This window comes from Oncorhynchus nerka, linkage group LG14 (genome assembly GCF_034236695.1).
Source record: "Oncorhynchus nerka isolate Pitt River linkage group LG14, Oner_Uvic_2.0, whole genome shotgun sequence".
NCBI lineage: Eukaryota > Metazoa > Chordata > Actinopteri > Salmoniformes > Salmonidae > Oncorhynchus > Oncorhynchus nerka.
In genome coordinates, this window is record NC_088409.1 from 19143105 (window position 1) to 19160088 (window position 16984).

The window sequence follows — 16984 nt, forward strand, 5'->3', positions numbered from 1 at the left end:
ATAGGTAGGTAAAGATATAAAACAACAGTAAAAAATACAGGCTATATACAGTAGCGAGGCTAAAAAGTAGCGAGGCTACATACAGACACCGGTTAGTCAGATTGAGGTAGTATGTACATGTAGATATGGTGAAAGTGACATTACTTGTAATGTATATAAGAAAACCAATATGAGTTCACTATTTTGCTTACCTTCAGATAAACTCATGGGCCAAAAGGATTGACAGTAAAACCAGAGATAGGCTATATAGCTAAATCAATAGCCTTGGCATGGCTTTGGTAAAACAATGCTTTTGACCAAACAAGAAGACCATTTGTGGTTATTTGCTGGCAGAATTCCATTAATCTGTTGAAAGTTCACAGATACAGCATCATACCTTTGGCGCAAAGTAATGGCCAGACAATCAACACAGCATCCTTGCTCTTTCACCAGCCCCTCCGGAATAGGCGTGTCGTACACGCCCATTTCTCTTTTCTACTCTTATCATTGGTCAAAGGAAACCGGCTGCTTGGATATGAAAGGAGAACATAAACTGTCAATCAAAATAGGGCGGGTTATGCTCTGTATGTAAAAATCTCTACGTTAGGTTAGTGAAAATGCCAGTCAGTCGAGTTAGTGTCGGTGACACGTCAAAAAAGGTTATTTCGGTATTCGATATTCAAATTCTCCCAGAGGATAGGGGACAGAAATTTGGACAAATGGAAGAAGAGGCCAGTGAACAGATGCGACCCCTCTTGACATCCGTAAGTAACAAGTCGTGGTCACGTTTTTTGTTTTGTTCACCTTTTTTAAAGTTTCTGGAAATTACTTGTTAGCTTGGTGGCTAGCGGTTCATTTGAGGGCGCATTTCTCAAGAGAAAGGAATGGGTACGAAATGGGGGTGGGGGTTCATTTATGCTTTGCTACCAAGGCATATCGAGATGGAAGTGACAATAAACATGTAGTTAGCTAACTTACAATAGGAAACAACTTCATTGCTGTTACTTAATACGTGGTATAAACGTGAGACATAGGTATGCACATATGTTTTCCTTTGTAACTGTTGTTGGGTACCATGTGTGTGCCAGGAAGTAGCCTATATGTCGTCGGTCTCTCTAGTGATGATTCAGAGGGTGTTGAAACTGAGAGGAAAACCTTTTATTGTTAAGAGGACGTGCGCCCGCCCGGGGTGGTCAGAGGGTATCACCTCGTGGACTCTCAATGTCTCATGTCTCCCCCTCTCTACCGTAGCTACAGGACGTTTACTGTAGCTAAAACTTCTTATGGTACATTTCAATGATTAAATCCACAGTTTCATCACTATTGGATCCCTGATCCCTTATTTTATTGAAGATACTGAGATCTCTTGAATAGCAGTTTACCATTGTGTCACACGGGGGGTATTTCCCTGTTCTCCTGACATTCGAGTTTCAGCAGTGTCATATTCATGAATCGTTTTCTGTTGCAAAAACGTTTTGCTAGTGTGCCCTAACGAATAAGACCCTGACGATTGTGCAGTTGGGAGAGATGGTAGTCCATATCCGGGCCAGAACTTTGTTGAGCTGACTGGACCACATATGCGAGCCTCAAATGGATCATTGTCTGTGCCCTTCTTTTCTGTCCCCTCAATATCAAGGCTCAACATTTCCCAAACTCTGTCATGAGTCTGTCTGTCTGTGTGTGGTCATGAAGTTAACCTACCAAATACTATCTAGATTTACAGTTTTCTAACAGGGAACTAGTATTCCTTTAAGTCCTCTCCCTCTCGCTCAGCCTGTGTATGTTTATTGCTTGGCTGTATCACAAACTGATGTTGACATTCATAAAGCCTCTCATAGAACAACACATATAACATCTCCTTAACCTGTGTTTGCAACAGACCCTTCGGCGTTTATCCACAAACCCTCCAAAAACGCCATTAAATTCCCTTATAGGCTATGTTGAACAAACCAATGGCAGAGTTAGTTCCCACAGAAAGATGCAATAACCATTTTTCTAAGTACAGCCACATATGGGCTCTTTTTTTGGGCTATAGCCCACCTGGTAACATAACCCCACTTGTACTAAGTAAGCCTAGGCCTAGATTATTTCACCTTTATTTAACCAGGTAGGCAAGTTGAGAACAAGTTCTCATTTACAATTGCGACCTGGCCAAGATAAAGCAAAGCAGTTTGACAGATACAACGACACAGAGTTACACATGGAGTAAAACAAACATAGTCAATAATACAGTATAAACAAGTCTATATACAATGTGAGCAAATGAGGTGAGAAGGGAGGTAAAGGCAAAAAAGGCCATGGTGGCAAAGTAAATACAATATAGCAAGTAAAACACTGGAATGGTAGTTTTGCAATTATAGGGTCTGATGCAGAACAGGACCAGACTTGTTATAAACTTACAAATAGTCAACACTTGAGTAAAAAATACATAAAACAACATGTTTTATTTTCACATACAAGGTGCAATTGCAGTGAATTGTGTTACCAGGGTCAGCCATAGTAGTATGGCACCCTGGAGCAAATGTAGGTTAAGTGCCTTGCTCAAGGGCACGTCCGACAGATTTTTCATCTTGTTGGCTCGGGTATTTGAACTAGCGAGCTTTTCGGTTGTGGGACCAACCCTCTAAACGCTAGGCTAGCTGAGTGGGTGTGGTGGAAAATTATAATCCCATTTCCAACACTTTGCCATGTGAATGATGCAGCACCTTTCTTAGAGTATATATTCACCTGGTTTGAATATAGTATGCTATTGGTACAGTAGGCTGTTGTATGGGTGGCAGGTAGCCTAGTGGTTAGAGCGTTGGGCTAGTAACCGAAGGGTTGCTAGATTGAATTCCCAATAAAAATCTGTCGTTCTGCCCCTGAACAAGGCAGTTAACCCACTGTTCCTAGGCTGTCATTGTAAATAAGAATTTGTTCTTAACTGACTTTCCTAGTTAAATGAAGGTTAAATAAAAAACATTGCAGACATAGATAGTAAAACAATGCTGTAGAGTACAGGTAGTTGGTGAATAAGTATAGAAATCCACTGTGTTCTGCCTTCATGGTGATGCTTTCTGATTATGTTTGTGGGATGCTTCCTGGCTGTGTAGACTCTAGAGCGTCAAATCTTTCTTATTGCGTGTGGACCCTGACCTCTAAACAAAACACAATAACATGACAGCGTGTAGGGCATGTTATGTAGTATCACGGTGATTGTCTTTAAAGTTTGAAGTGCTCAATGCTGTCACGTGTAAGACAAGGTTCCATTACAGACACTGTCTGGACTAGACATTGAATTATCAGACTAACTCTGAGATTTGAAGTAGTCCATCTCTTGACATTGTTGATATGCTGACTAGTTACTAGCTAATTACCAGGCACAAGGCTGATTTATTGTAGTGGGCATAATCTGTGAATGCTAATCCTATACTACAAAATTGACCTTTTACACCTCTGCTTTGGGTCAAAGGTGTTGATGTAAGTGGGCACATGTCTAGCCCTTTCTAAAGGGAGCTTTGACACCAGGAAGCATCATTGTGTCTGTCTGGAGACTCAGCAGCTCTGGTGCTGGCAGGGCTGAGCAGACAAAGGCAGGGGTAAAGCCGGCTGACTGACACAGGCACATACTGGGAACGTCAGAACTCACTCCCACACACTGGGACTGGTGGACACAGTCATGAGCTCAGCAGGTTGAGGCCTACTGCAGTCTGGTACCCTGGGCTCTGGGACTGGGACCTCCCCTTGCAGCTTGTGGCTGCTAACAGGATAATAGCAAGGACCTCCCCCCTCCTGGTTCAGCTACACTCCTGACTGCACTGGAGCTGCTCTATTCGTCACCATGAGAGAGAGAGAGAGAGAGAGAACAGCGAGCCAGAAGCCTACCATTTGTGCATAAACTGTCATAACATAGGCTACACGCTCAGTCACAGACAAGTCATATTAGGGGTCAAGTCCTCTGTACTGAAAATGTATGCCATGAACCATTTGATAAGCATTTGTGTTCTTAGTCCACACTTCCATGTCAAGGAGCTAGCGAAATGTGAATGAGTTCTTAGTCCTGTGTGGAAATGGAATGATCATGACATCACCTGTTTACCATTTGAACAATTTGTTTTCCAAGCCTTCCAAGTTCCAACCCCTTCTGTGAGGACAGCCAGGGGTTCATGAACTTTGATTTCTTGTCCAGTCTTTTCTGCCTGAGAGCTTTCAGGAAGGACAGTAGAGCAGGGCTATCCAACCTTGTTCCTGGAGAGCTACCCTCCTGTATGTTTTTGCTCCAACCCTGTTCCTGGAGGGCTACCCTCCTGTAGGTTTTTGCTCCAACCCTGTTCCTGGAGGGCTACCCTCCTGTAGGTTTTTGCTCCAACCCTGTTCCTGGAGGGCTACCCTCCTGTAGGTTTTTGCTCCAACCCTGTTCCTGGAGGGCTACCCTCCTGTATGTTTTTGCTCCAACCCTGTTCCTGGAGGGCTACCCTCCTGTAGGTTTTTGCTCCAACCCTGTTCCTGGAGGGCTACCCTCCTGTATGTTTTTGCTCCAACCCTGTTCCTGGAGGGCTACCCTCCTGTAGGTTTTTGCTCCAACCCTGTTCCTGGAGGGCTACCCTCCTGTAGGTTTTTGCTCCAACCCCAGTTGTAACTACATTTACATTTAAGTCATTTAGCAGACGCTCTTATCCAGAGCGACTTACAAATTGGTGCGTTCACCTTAAGACATCCAGTGGAACAGCCACTTTACAATAGTGCATCTAAATCTTTTAAGGGGGGTGAGAAGGATTACTTTATCCTATCCTAGGTATTCCTGAAAGAGGTGGGGTTTCAGGTGTCTCCGGAAGGTGGTGATTGACTCCGCTGTCCTGGCGTCGTGAGGGAGTTTGTTCCACCATTGGGGGGCCAGAGCAGCGAACAGTTTTGACTGGGCTGCGCAGGAACTGTACTTCCTCAGTGGTAGGGAGGCGAAACTAACTAACTAACCTGATTCCTCTAATCAACCAGCTAATTATTAGAATCTCAGGTGCGCTAGATTAGGGTTGGAGAGCCCTGCTTTAGAGAACTTAACTGAGACAAATCAAAACCAAACGTTAGTCTACTAAAAGGTAATTTGTGTAAAAAAATAAAAAGCTTTTTCAGAAAAGTGAATGCACAGAATGATTTCTACAATTACATCTATCTTATCAGATGTAAATTGTCTCTAATGGAATTTCTCTGACTCACACAGACATGCCTCATTCAGGATGTCGCTGTGATCGGAGGCCCCTTGACCTGTTATCACACTGTAGTAGAGGGCTGAAGGGGACATGTTTGTCTTTTCAACGTCTATTGAGTTACGCCTGGTGTATTAAGGTTAGGCTATGTTTCCCACGGTGGAGGCTGATCTCCATTTGTCTCATTTGGTTTTTCATCTGACTGTTTTCACTTCCCTGTTGAGTACAGTGAGTCATGCAAATGAGTCTTACTGACTTCCCTCTCTCGCAGACGGCATACAAACACTTAGAACAGAGTGGGAGATCGGTAGCAATTGTATGGTTTTCTGTACGACTCATCAGCAAGTTACCGAACCTGCTAGAAGATGATTCACAGTATTTCTATTTTAATCAATTTTTTTGATGTGTTGGCAGTGTTTAGACAGGCAGCTAATTCTGACCTTTTTTTCCACTAATTGGTCTTTTGACTAATCAGATCAGCTCTGAAAACATGTGAAAAGATCTGTGATCGGTCAAAAGTGAATAAAATATCAGAATTGGGCTGCCTGTGATATCTTTTGCTCCTTTCAAAACACCAAAAAGAGCCGTTTCTGACTCTTTTTTTTTCTGCATCGTGTTGAACATCTCCCTCACACGTACTGTGTGTCTCTGCCGGTCGGTATTACCGTCCCTGCTATCAGGAACTGAATAATTAAGCTATTGAGACTGGACCCTGAGGAACTCCATCCCCCTCCCCTCTCTCTCGTGCGTTCTCTCCCTTTGACTTCCAAAGCCCCCCCTCTTTTCATCTACCTCTTTTTAATGGCCAACCCCCACCTTTATCTCTCCCTCTTTCTGGTGTGCCAGACCGACAGCGATTGGTTGACGGGGGACATTAGTAAATCATAGAGCCTGACTGGATTGGTTGCTGAGCGAGCAGCCGGTTAATAGTGTGCATCGGTCTGTCCCCTTTTTTCCATGCACCTCTCACTCTTTCTTTCTCCACCTCTTCTTCGCACTTGTGGGATGGTCTTTGGGAGATACATGGCTATCTGGAGATGCATAGATTCTGAAACGCACTGTGGAAGCTTAAAACCTAGGATACCCCTCCAGTAAGAACAGAAGTTACCCTGCCTGCAGTGATTCTTCCCAGTTATGGAGAAGGGGGAAGGAGAGCATGTGCTGCAGACGGTAAGTCTGTTTACATCTGTGAGGAGAGATGAAGAGCAATCGGGGGAGACAGGAAGTAAGAGGGGAAGATTAACAAGACGGAAAATAGTTTCTATTCAGCGTTTGGTAGGTTTTGCTACATCCTTGAGTCTGTTTCACTACCTTTTTTTAAATTTCACATTTTATACTCTGTGTGTGTCCTCACAAGGATAGTAAAACAAGGACATTTTTTTTTCAGTCCCTATGAGGGAAAATGCTAATTTAGGGTTAGGCATAGTGTTAAAGGTTAGTTAGGCATAGATTTAGGGCAAAAATGATTTTGGATGGGAATCAATTCTTTGATCCCCACAAGGATAGCAATACCAAACTGTGTGGCCTCAATGTATTACTTTATAGGTCTAGATTGCAATCTACAAGTAGCCAGGGGTTTAGTGGGTTCATGTTGCGTTTGTATCCATTTCTTTTCAGCTGGTTGTCCTAAAATGGAACAGGGGATTGAATGAGAACAAGAGAAGCAGTTTGAGGAACTTGGTTGGTTTACTGACTAGCGTGATACACCACTTGTTTCACTGTGAATGGTTCAATGTGAGAGTTTGAGGATATTACAGTAGAGATGACAGGTTGTGTGTTTGTGCTTGCCATTTGTTCATATTCTGATATCTCAGATGGCTTGGTGGTGATGGGGTTTTTCTTTGCATGCCTGTATATCATTATCCTGATCAAAACTAGATTAAGTGGCGGGTTCACAGAACGTTCAGATTAGGCATCAGGAGACTGTCATCAGAAAATGGAAGGGATAAGGACACCTAGTCAGTTGCACAACTGAATGCATTCAACCGAAATGTGTCTTCAGCATTTATCAGAGAGGTGAGGGGGAGCTGCCTTAATCAACGCCCATGTCATCAGCGCCCGGGGAGCAGTTGTTGGTTAATTGCCTTGCTCAAGGGCAAAACAGCAGATTTTTTTCCCAGTTTGCTGGCTCAGGGATTCAAACCAGCAACCTTTCTGTTACTGGCCCAACGCTCTTAACCATCAGCGTAGCAGTAGAGTAGAACGACTTTCCTGTTTTTTTCTGCTGTTATTTTTATCAGAGGGGTTTAGACCTACAGTTTTGTGTATAGGCCTCTTCAGTGTAATTGCGATATGGGTGTGTGTAGGCCTATGAGTCGTATATCACCCAGGCCTACCCAGAGCGGATTAAGTGTCAGCAATAGCAGCACCGGTGGGTTGTAGCCTGGAGACAGAGCTAAAGAAAGCCCCATGGGTTGTCCTCCTGACTACTTAACTGAAACAGAATAGAGGGATGTTACAGGGGCCAGTATCTCATTCATAGGATGTTACATACACTTTATAATCTCTCATTCGTATGGCACTACATACACTCATAATCTCTCATTCATAGGGCGCTGCATTCTCTCATTCATAGGGCGCTACATTCACTCATTCATAGGGCGCTACATTCACTCATTCATAGGGCGCTACATTCTCTCATTCATAGGGCGCTACATTCTCTCATTCATAGGGCGCTACATTCTCTCATTCATAGGGCGCTGCATTCTCTCATTCATAGGGCGCTACATTCTCTCAATCATAGGGCGCTACATTCACTCATTCATAGGGCGCTACATTCACTCATTCATAGGGTGCTACATTCACTCATTCATAGGGTGCTACATTCACTCATTCATAGGGTGCTACATTCACTCATTCATAGGGTGCTACATTCACTCATTCATAGGGCGCTACATTCACTCATTCATAGGGCGCTACATTCACTCATTCATAGGGCGCTACATTCTCTCATTCATAGGGCGCTACATTCTCTCATTCATAGGGCGCTACATTCTCTCATTCATAGGGCGCTACATTCACTCATTCATAGGGCGCTACATACACTCATAATCTCTCATTCATAGGGCGCTACATACACTCATAATCTCTCATTCATAGGGCGCTACATTCTCTCATTCATAGGGCGCTACATTCTCTCATTCATAGGGCGCTACATTCTCTCATTCATAGGGCGCTACATTCTCTCATTCATAGGGCGCTACATACACTCATTCATAGGGCGCTACATACACTCATAAGCTCTCATTCATAGGGCGCTACATACACCTCTCAGCACGAGGGACTTTACATAATATACGGGAACCAATGGGCACTAAAGTGACATTCATAGCAGCACATCAAATTTGGTGTCAAGTGGAAGCTGAGTAATTTATTAAGGTATACATTAATTGTTTGGCCATTTTCCATCCTGAAAATGTGGAATAGGCAAAGGATCTGATTTCTGGTGAAACAGTTGGAAAATGGGTCTTAGAAAACATCTTCCAGGAAGTCTTAAAAAGGTATTAAAATACTGTGTTGCATTCAAAAACTATTCAGACCCCTTGACTTTTTCCACATTTTGTTACGTTACAGCCTTATTCTAAAATGGATTAAATATATATATTTGTATCATCAATTTACACACTACTACATACTGACAAAGCAAAAACAGGTTTTTTGAAGTTCTTGCAAATGTATTCAGACCCTTTGCTATGAGACTTGAAATTGAGCTCATGTGCATCCTGTTTCCATTGATACATTTTTTTATTTAACCTTTATTTAACTAGGCATCATCCTTGATGTTTCTACAACTTGATTGGAGTCCACCTGTGGTAAATTCAATTGATTGGACATGATTTGGAAAGGCGCGCACACACCTGGTGTGTTTGCATACACACACACAGACAGAAGTATGTGGACACAACCCTTCAAATAAGTTGATTTGGCTATTTCAGCCACACCTGTTGCTGACGTGTGTATAAAATTGAGCACACAGCCATTAATTTCTCCATAGGCAAACATTGGCAATAGAATTGCCTTATTGAAGACCTCACTGACTTTCAACGTGGAACCGTCATAAGATGTCACCTTTCCAACAAGTCAGTTTGTTAAATTTTTGCCTTGCTAGAGCTGCCCTGGTCAACTGTAAGTGCTGTTATTGTGAAGTGGAAACGCCAAAGGAGCAACAATGTCTCAGCCGTGAAGTGGTAGGCCACACAAGCTCACAGAACGGGACCGCCGAGTGCTTAAGCACGTAGCGCATAAAAATCGTCTGTCCTCAGTTGCAACACTCACTACCGAGTTCCAAACTGCCTCTGGAAGCAACGTCTGCACAAGAACTGTTCCTCAGGAGCTTTATGAAATTGGTTTCCATGGCCAAGCACGAGCTAGCATGATCCCATTGTAGCATGTATTTGCATATTTCCGTTAGGGAGCGCCTCTGAAGCACGCGTGTGCACAGACTCAATTCGACCTTGCACTCCAATACGATGCCATTTTTTTATTACTTTGGCAAAGCGACAAGTCTATACAACTTAGTGCATTTTGTAACAGATTTTGGTTTTGGCAACAGAAAATGGTATTGTGATCGGATGTTTCATCAATGAGAATCTGCATACTGGCAGCCCAGTTTCACCTAGTTCCATCCTCTCCCACTACCTGCAACTGGACTTCCTCTCACTAACATTTGATGAGAAATGTTCTAAACGGATGCTTCAGCCTTATAGCCCCTGTGACATGTCTGTGGTTCCCCTTCTGTCTGTGCTGATGGTGTGTGTGGTTGCAGTCATGTCTTTACACGCAGGGGAGAGCGCATACATTTGCACATCCATATAATGGGAGTGAATTTGCTCGTTCCATATAATGTGGTAACGATGAGTCTCCTGGGCTAGACTTTTCAGTGTATTTTTGCATTCCAGTTAAACATTTACCTGCTCTGCTGCAGTCTACCATTGAAGACTAGACGTGTAAATGTCATGCTCTTTGTATTTGAACAATATGATTGGCTGTTCATTTCAAGCTCCAGCGAGTCACAACTTCTCGAGCAGTCGGCGTCTTGATTAGTACATGAGTACATTTCTCTACACTCACAATAACATCTGCAAACCATGTGTATGAACCAATAACATTTGAGTTGATGCCTTCACACAGCACATGCGTGCTCTCCAGAGCAAAAGAAGTGCCCATCAATCTACTAGCTGAGTTTATTTATTTTAAGGAAAGTGATTTACAAAAGTAAACCTTCAATAGTGAACATACTAGCGATACACTTGCCACTGAGTCTGCAAAAAGGAAGTTACAAAAAGACACCTAGCATTCGTCTTGGCTAGCCTACTGTCGACCTGTGGCGACATCTCTTCTGGAACATCTGTATTAAAGGGGTAGCGTCCTATTTTCAAATCTTCTCAATTACACTTCAGAAACAAATGCATGCAATTACTTCAATGCAATTATAAAGAATAGAGTAATGATTTGCATTGCTAAATTATACTACACAGCTTTTTAATACAGGTCTTAATAATCCCCAAAAGCCCAGTAATAGCTGTAATATAGAGAACATGCCAACCTACAGGCCCTGCATGACCTCAATGTATTGAACTACACCATGTCCAGGACAGTAGATGTTCTGTTCGGGACAGTAGATGTTCTGTTCGGGACAGTAGATGTTTGGCCAACAGGGGAAAAGTAAACGGCTGTTTACAGTGCTTTGATTGAAGAACAGCAAGCTTGACTAGTTTATAAAAGGTGACGAATTAACTGATTTAAAGTTGATCTTGTGTATATCCCTGCCATTTATAAATCCTATAACATAGTTCTATATCTATGGTATTGCATCGGGACAAGTCAACTAAACATCTTGTTTTTATTATCGATATGAAGTCCATTAGGACTTACCAGGCAGTGACGTTTAAAGTGAGTGACTCGTCAGTATCCTAACAAATTGCATTGTTAAGAGCGCTGCTCATTTGTCTCCCTAATTTGCATACTGGTATGCTTTTTTGAGATGTATGTTCAGATAAATTATGAAACATTAGATGGTGTATCCTCCTCACTGCAGGAACAATAGGCTAGTGGAGAAATGGCCTCACTCTAGTCCAAATCATAATAACATCAAATGTATTAAATGGTTTTAAAAGTGAATGATACCTAAATGGTATTTTCTAAGATTCATTATAGGTCTATTAATTTGTGTCAACAATGGAGTCGTCGACTGCTGCTTTCCGCTGCCCATGTTTAACACCTGTTTCATTCTCCAATCAGACCTGTATTGAAGATGGCTGGGAATTTTCTAAAAACCTGTTTTCGCTGTGTGTGTGTGTCTCTGTGTGAATATATAATCAACATTTGGAAAGTCGAGGGGTTTGAATACTTTCCGAATGCACAGTATATCCACCAATCCCCCACATGTCAATTACTAATGCTGACTAACTTTCACACAAAATACCCACCCCCAACAGACACCCATTAGTCACCCACACCAACCCCTCCTTACTAATAACTCTGCTTTTCTCCAATTTAGACTTCACAATCAACTAATCCTCCATAATACAGAGAACTACAGTAGAAGATGTAGCCTACTTGTAACACACCAACTATGACAACAAAACACAGACCATGTTTATGCCTAGCTCCAGTATATTTATTTTCCCATCATGGAGTCATGGAAAGATTTAGCAAAGGTGACTTACACTAGTTCCTTGTGCTGAGCTTGATGTTGATTCTGTTGTTGATGGGATTGGACTATATAAATAGAACACACAGTGCATTTGGAAAATATTCAGACCCCTTCACTTTAGCCAGATTTTGTTACATTACAGCCCATCTAAGATGGTTTAAATCTTTAAAAATATTCCTCAATCTATACACAATGCCCAATAATAACAAAGTGAAAACAGGTTTTTAGAAATGTTTGCAAATGTATTAAAAATATGAAGGATACCTTATTTACATAAGTATTTAGACCCTTTGCTATGTGACTCAAAATTGAGCTCTGGTGCATCCTGTTTCCATTGATCATCCTTGAGATGTTTCTACAACTTCATTGGAGTCAACCTGTGGTAAATTCAATTGGTTGGACATGATTTGGAACGGCGCACTCACACGTCTATATAAGGTCCCACAGATGACAGCGCATGTCAGAGCATTAAACTAAGCAATGAGGTTGACTGAATTGTCCGTAGACCTCCGAGTCAGGATTGTATCGAGGCATAGATCTGAGGAAGGGTACCTAAACATTTCTGCAGCATTGAAGGTCACCAAGAACACAGTGGCCTCCATCATTCTTAAATGAAAGAAGTTTGGAACCACCAAGACTCTTCCTAGAGCTGGCTGTTCAGCCAAACTGAGCAATCTGGGGAGAAGGGCCTTGGTCGGGGAGGTGACCACGAACCCGATGGTCACTCTGAAGGAGCTCTAGAGTTCCTCTGTGGGGATAAGAGAACCTTCCAGAAGGACAACCATCTCTGCAGCACTCCACCAATCAGGACTTTATGGTAGAGTGGCCAGACCGAAGCCACTCTTCAGTAAAAGGCACATAAAAGCCTGCCTAGAATTTGCCAAAAGTCACTTAAAGGACTCTGACCATGCGAAACAAGATTCTCTGGTCTGATGAAATCAAGATGTGACGCTTGGCATTCAGGCCAAAGAGTTCAATCTGGAGGAAACCAGGCACCCTTCTTCACCTGCGGTGAAGCGTAGTGGCAGCATCATGCTGTGGGGCTGTTTTCAAATCAAACAAACTAGTCAGGCTTATGGAGGTAATATGTACATGTAGGTATTGTTAAAGTTACTATGCATATATGATGAACAGAGTAGCAGAAGTGTAAAAAGAGGGGTTGGTGGGTGGTGGGACACAATGCAGATAGCCCGGTTAGCCAATGTGCGGGAGCACTGGTTGGTTGGGCCAATTAGGTAGTATGTACATGAATGTATAGTTAAAGTGACTGCATATAAGATAAACAGAGTAGCAGCAGCGTAAAAGAGGGCCTGGGGGAGGCACACAATGCAAATAGTCGGGGTAACGGCAGGGACTTCAGCGGCAGGGACTGGGAAACTAGTTAGGATCTGGGAAACTAGTTAGGATCTGGGAAACTAGTTAGGATCTGGGAAACTAGTTAGGATCTGGGAAACTAGTTAGGATCGAGGGAAACTTACCTTACAAAAGCTTACCTTGGAAGAGTTCCATTGTTGGATAGCCAGCTAGCTAACATAGCTCCTGTCTTTGTTTGTTTGAGTAGGCTTAACTAGCTAACTGCATTCGCTAGCTAACAAAATGAAAATGCAACAAAATATAGCTAGCTTACTCTCTCTTGCTTCTCCTTCATTTTTGAAGACATTCATTTGTTCAAATGTCAAACTACTGTCTTAATCTCTACTTGAGTCAACTGCTCACCTCCATTTTATGCACTGCTATGCTAGCTAGCTGTAGGCTATGCTTTCAGTTCTAAATTCTTTCTCTGATCCTTCGATTGGATGAACAACATGTCAGTTCATGCTGCTAGCACTCTGATGGGTTGGAGGATGTCTTCCGGAAGTTGTCACGATTACTGTGCAAGAACCATGAGCCTCCTAGGTGTTGTATTGAAGTCAATGTACCCAGAGGGGGATGGAAGCTAGCTGTCCTCTGGCTACACCATGGCACTACCCCAGAGTGCTGTTGAGGCTACTGTAGCCCTTCATTCACGTCATTTTGTGACGTGAATACATTTAGTATAGTTTTATCTAAAAAGGATAACTTAATGTTTCACTTTTTATTCTATCTTGACCCAAAACGTATAGCAGGTGAATAGCGTGCTATTGTCATGCTTAAGTTCAAGGTCAGAATACTCATAGAAAAAAGTGCATTAAATAGGGAATTGCATTCCATTTAAGCGCACTTCAGGTCGGAATCGGGCCCTAACGGAATGACTGCAATTGAATTGGCTACAATGGAAATTCATAGTAGTCACAAACCAACTGTGGGTCACCTGCCAACTGTCCTCCCTTCCACTGGCATACTGTTATGTTAAGCTCATAACTTTTTTTTCTGTCACTTGGTGTGAAAAACAGTCTGGACAACCTAACTCTCTCTCATTAATGCCACCTCTCCCAGCTCTTATTGACACCTACCCATAAGCCCCCCTTTCCATTCAATGTAACCAGCCGTCTCACCCACTGCGGACCGATGTCAATGGACGTTGAAAAGTTAATTTTTATTTTATTTGGTCAGTCTGAATCAATCATAGATATCTGTTTTACATGTTTATACAGTAGTGTACAATTTACTGTACTGAACTACACGGTGTACAAAACATTATGAACACCTGCTCTTTCCATGAGACTGACCAGGTGAATCCAGGTGAAAGCTATGATCCCTTATTGATGTCACTTATTAAATCCACGTCAATCAGTGTAGAGGGGGAGGAGACTGGTTTAAATATTTTTGTTAAGCCTTGAGACAATTGAGACGTGGCTTGTGTATGTGTGCCATTGAGAGTGTGAATGGCCAAGACCAAATATTTAAGTGCCTTTGAATGGGGTATGGTAGTAGGTGTCAGGCGCACCAGTTTGTGTCAAGAACTGCAAGGTTGCTGGGTATTTCACGCTCAATAGTTTCATGTTTGTATTAACAATGGTCCACCACCCAAAGGACATTCAGCCAATTTGACACAACTGTGGGAAGCTTTGGAGTCAACAGGGGCCAGCATCCCTGTGGAAAGCTTTGGACACCTCGTAGAGTCCATTCCCCAACTAACTGTTCTGAGGGCAAAAAGGGTGTGCAACTCAATATTATGGATGTGTTCTTAATGTTTTGTACACTAAGGTGTGTATACTGTACTGAACTATGCTGTGCTGTAGTGTAATGGCCAAACTTAGCCGTCTATGATTGGTACAGATTTGGGCCGGAACAACCAAATTTGGTCTTGTTTGGGGGCAGAGTTTATTAGAATAATAGTGTGTACAGTAATACCTAAACATGCTAAGGAGGATACTACATGTTTCTACCTTTTGGGGTACCTATTAATGATACATCACCATGAAGAGAATGGCAATTTATAATTATACATTTCTGTATAGTATAGATCAGGGACTGATCATTCTGTTCTTTCATTCTGTTGCCGGGTGTTATTCCACTTCACTTACTGTAGTTGAAACTCAATGTATCATCATAGCTGATAGCCCATTCTTTCTGCAGACATCTTTGAATATGAATTCTGAGGGGATATTTAATGTGAGTTTCTGGAAAACGTGGTAAAAATAAAGATTTTACTGTCATTCTGTTACCGCCCATTTGCACTTTTTTTTCTCTCACTGTGTTTTTGTCAAATTGTCAGTGGAGATTAGGGATGTACAGGTATTCTTATCAAACCGTTCGGTCCGCGCTGTGAACCCGAATTAATACATTATTTTTTTGTTTATTAATAAGTACATTGAGTAAATCTGAGCTCAAATTGTTTCAGGCTCTTCCATTAAAACAACTAGAGCCTATATGCATGTTGTAATCAAAATTCTAATCTTAATTGGCGCATTTCAAACTGTCCTTTTGTGAAGCGCAGTTGGGGACTAGTTCTGTATGATGAGTGGTGGGGTCAATTTAAACCTGAATCCTCCAGTTTGGGAACATTTTGGCTGTAAACGTTAAAGGTAAAATAATAAAGTTAACCGTATCTCACCACGCTCAACAAGAATAGCCTAGCTGCCAACACTTCATATGTTGACAAATGTATGCCTACATCATCACCCCAGTACACTGGAGCAAGACGGAAAAGGAAATAAACCACAACACAACATCGCTTCCCTTCTGTATTCAAGCAGCCCTTGGCAGCTGACTGACCAGGCTAAATAAATTAGAAGAGCCATAGGTAGGCTATGTTTATGTTGTCCACGGTTTATAGCTGTGAATATGCACCCATTCTTGGTGTTTGAGAATGGGGTGTTTCAGCACCTTGTTGACCAACTTCCTTTCTGCAAACTGGTAGGCCTAGTACCCTCTCTGTATAAGCAAGCCAAAGTTTTCAATGAATTGGCTAATGCATCGTGTGTTGCGCTTACTTAACAGTGACAGCCCATCACATTACCCGGAAAGGGTGCTTATCTGGCACTAATGGAGGCAGTGACATGGTGCATTTTGTAACCAAGATGGAAAATGAGAATACGACTGGGGGAAAAATACACTTAAATGGCGCCGGACAAGAAGGTAGACGTTTTACGTGCCCCCAACGTGTTTTTTTTTTTATATATAATTTTATTTGCGTTTAACTTATTTTTAAAAAACTTATTTTGTACATAATGTTGCTGCTACCGTCTCTTATGACCGAAAATACCTTTTGGCCATCAGGACTGAGATTACTCAACACTGACTAGCAGAATCCTTTTTTTCCTTTAACGAGTCTGACGATATATTGCTTTCTTGGGAACAGACCCAGATCCCCGTGATTTGTATGAAGAATAGGCAGAGAAAAAGGGGCCAGAGGGCGGGCTGCCTTCTGAGAATAAACTAAACCCCCACTTCCTTCCATTCTGCTAGCAAATGTGCAATCTTTGGACAATAAAATGGATGACCTAAGCAGGAGATTAAGCTACCAACGGAACATTCAAAACTGTAATATCTTATGCTTCACAGAGTCGTGGCTGAACGACGACACTATCAACATACAGCTGGCTGGTTAAAAGCTGCAGGATAGAACAGCGGCGTCTGGTAAGACCAGGGGCGACAGACTATTTTTGTAAATAACAGCTGGTGCACGATATCTAAGGAAGTCTCAAGCTATTGCTCGCCTGAGGTAGAGTATCTCATAATAAGCTATAGACCATACTATCTACCTAGACTTTTCATCTGCATTTTTCGGAGCTGACATACCACC

General features: G+C 42.3%; 1 protein-coding gene across 3 annotated transcripts in view; it reads left to right on the forward strand.

The window, feature by feature from the left end:
* The first annotated feature begins 572 nt into the window (after positions 1-572).
* LOC115119385 (sodium bicarbonate cotransporter 3-like) overlaps positions 573-16984 on the forward strand; it is a 72332-nt gene continuing 55920 nt past the window's right edge. For 2 of the 3 annotated variants that reach the window (XR_010465730.1, XM_065027681.1), the window contains exon 1: positions 573-743. Coding sequence is in view for 1 of the 3 variants with exons in the window: in XM_065027681.1 (XP_064883753.1) it covers positions 597-743 (147 nt within the window). In the remaining 2 variants the exon portion in view is untranslated. Of the gene's footprint in view, positions 744-6025; positions 6333-16984 lie in introns of those variants that run through there. The other variant, XR_010465731.1, reaches the window with a different exon arrangement.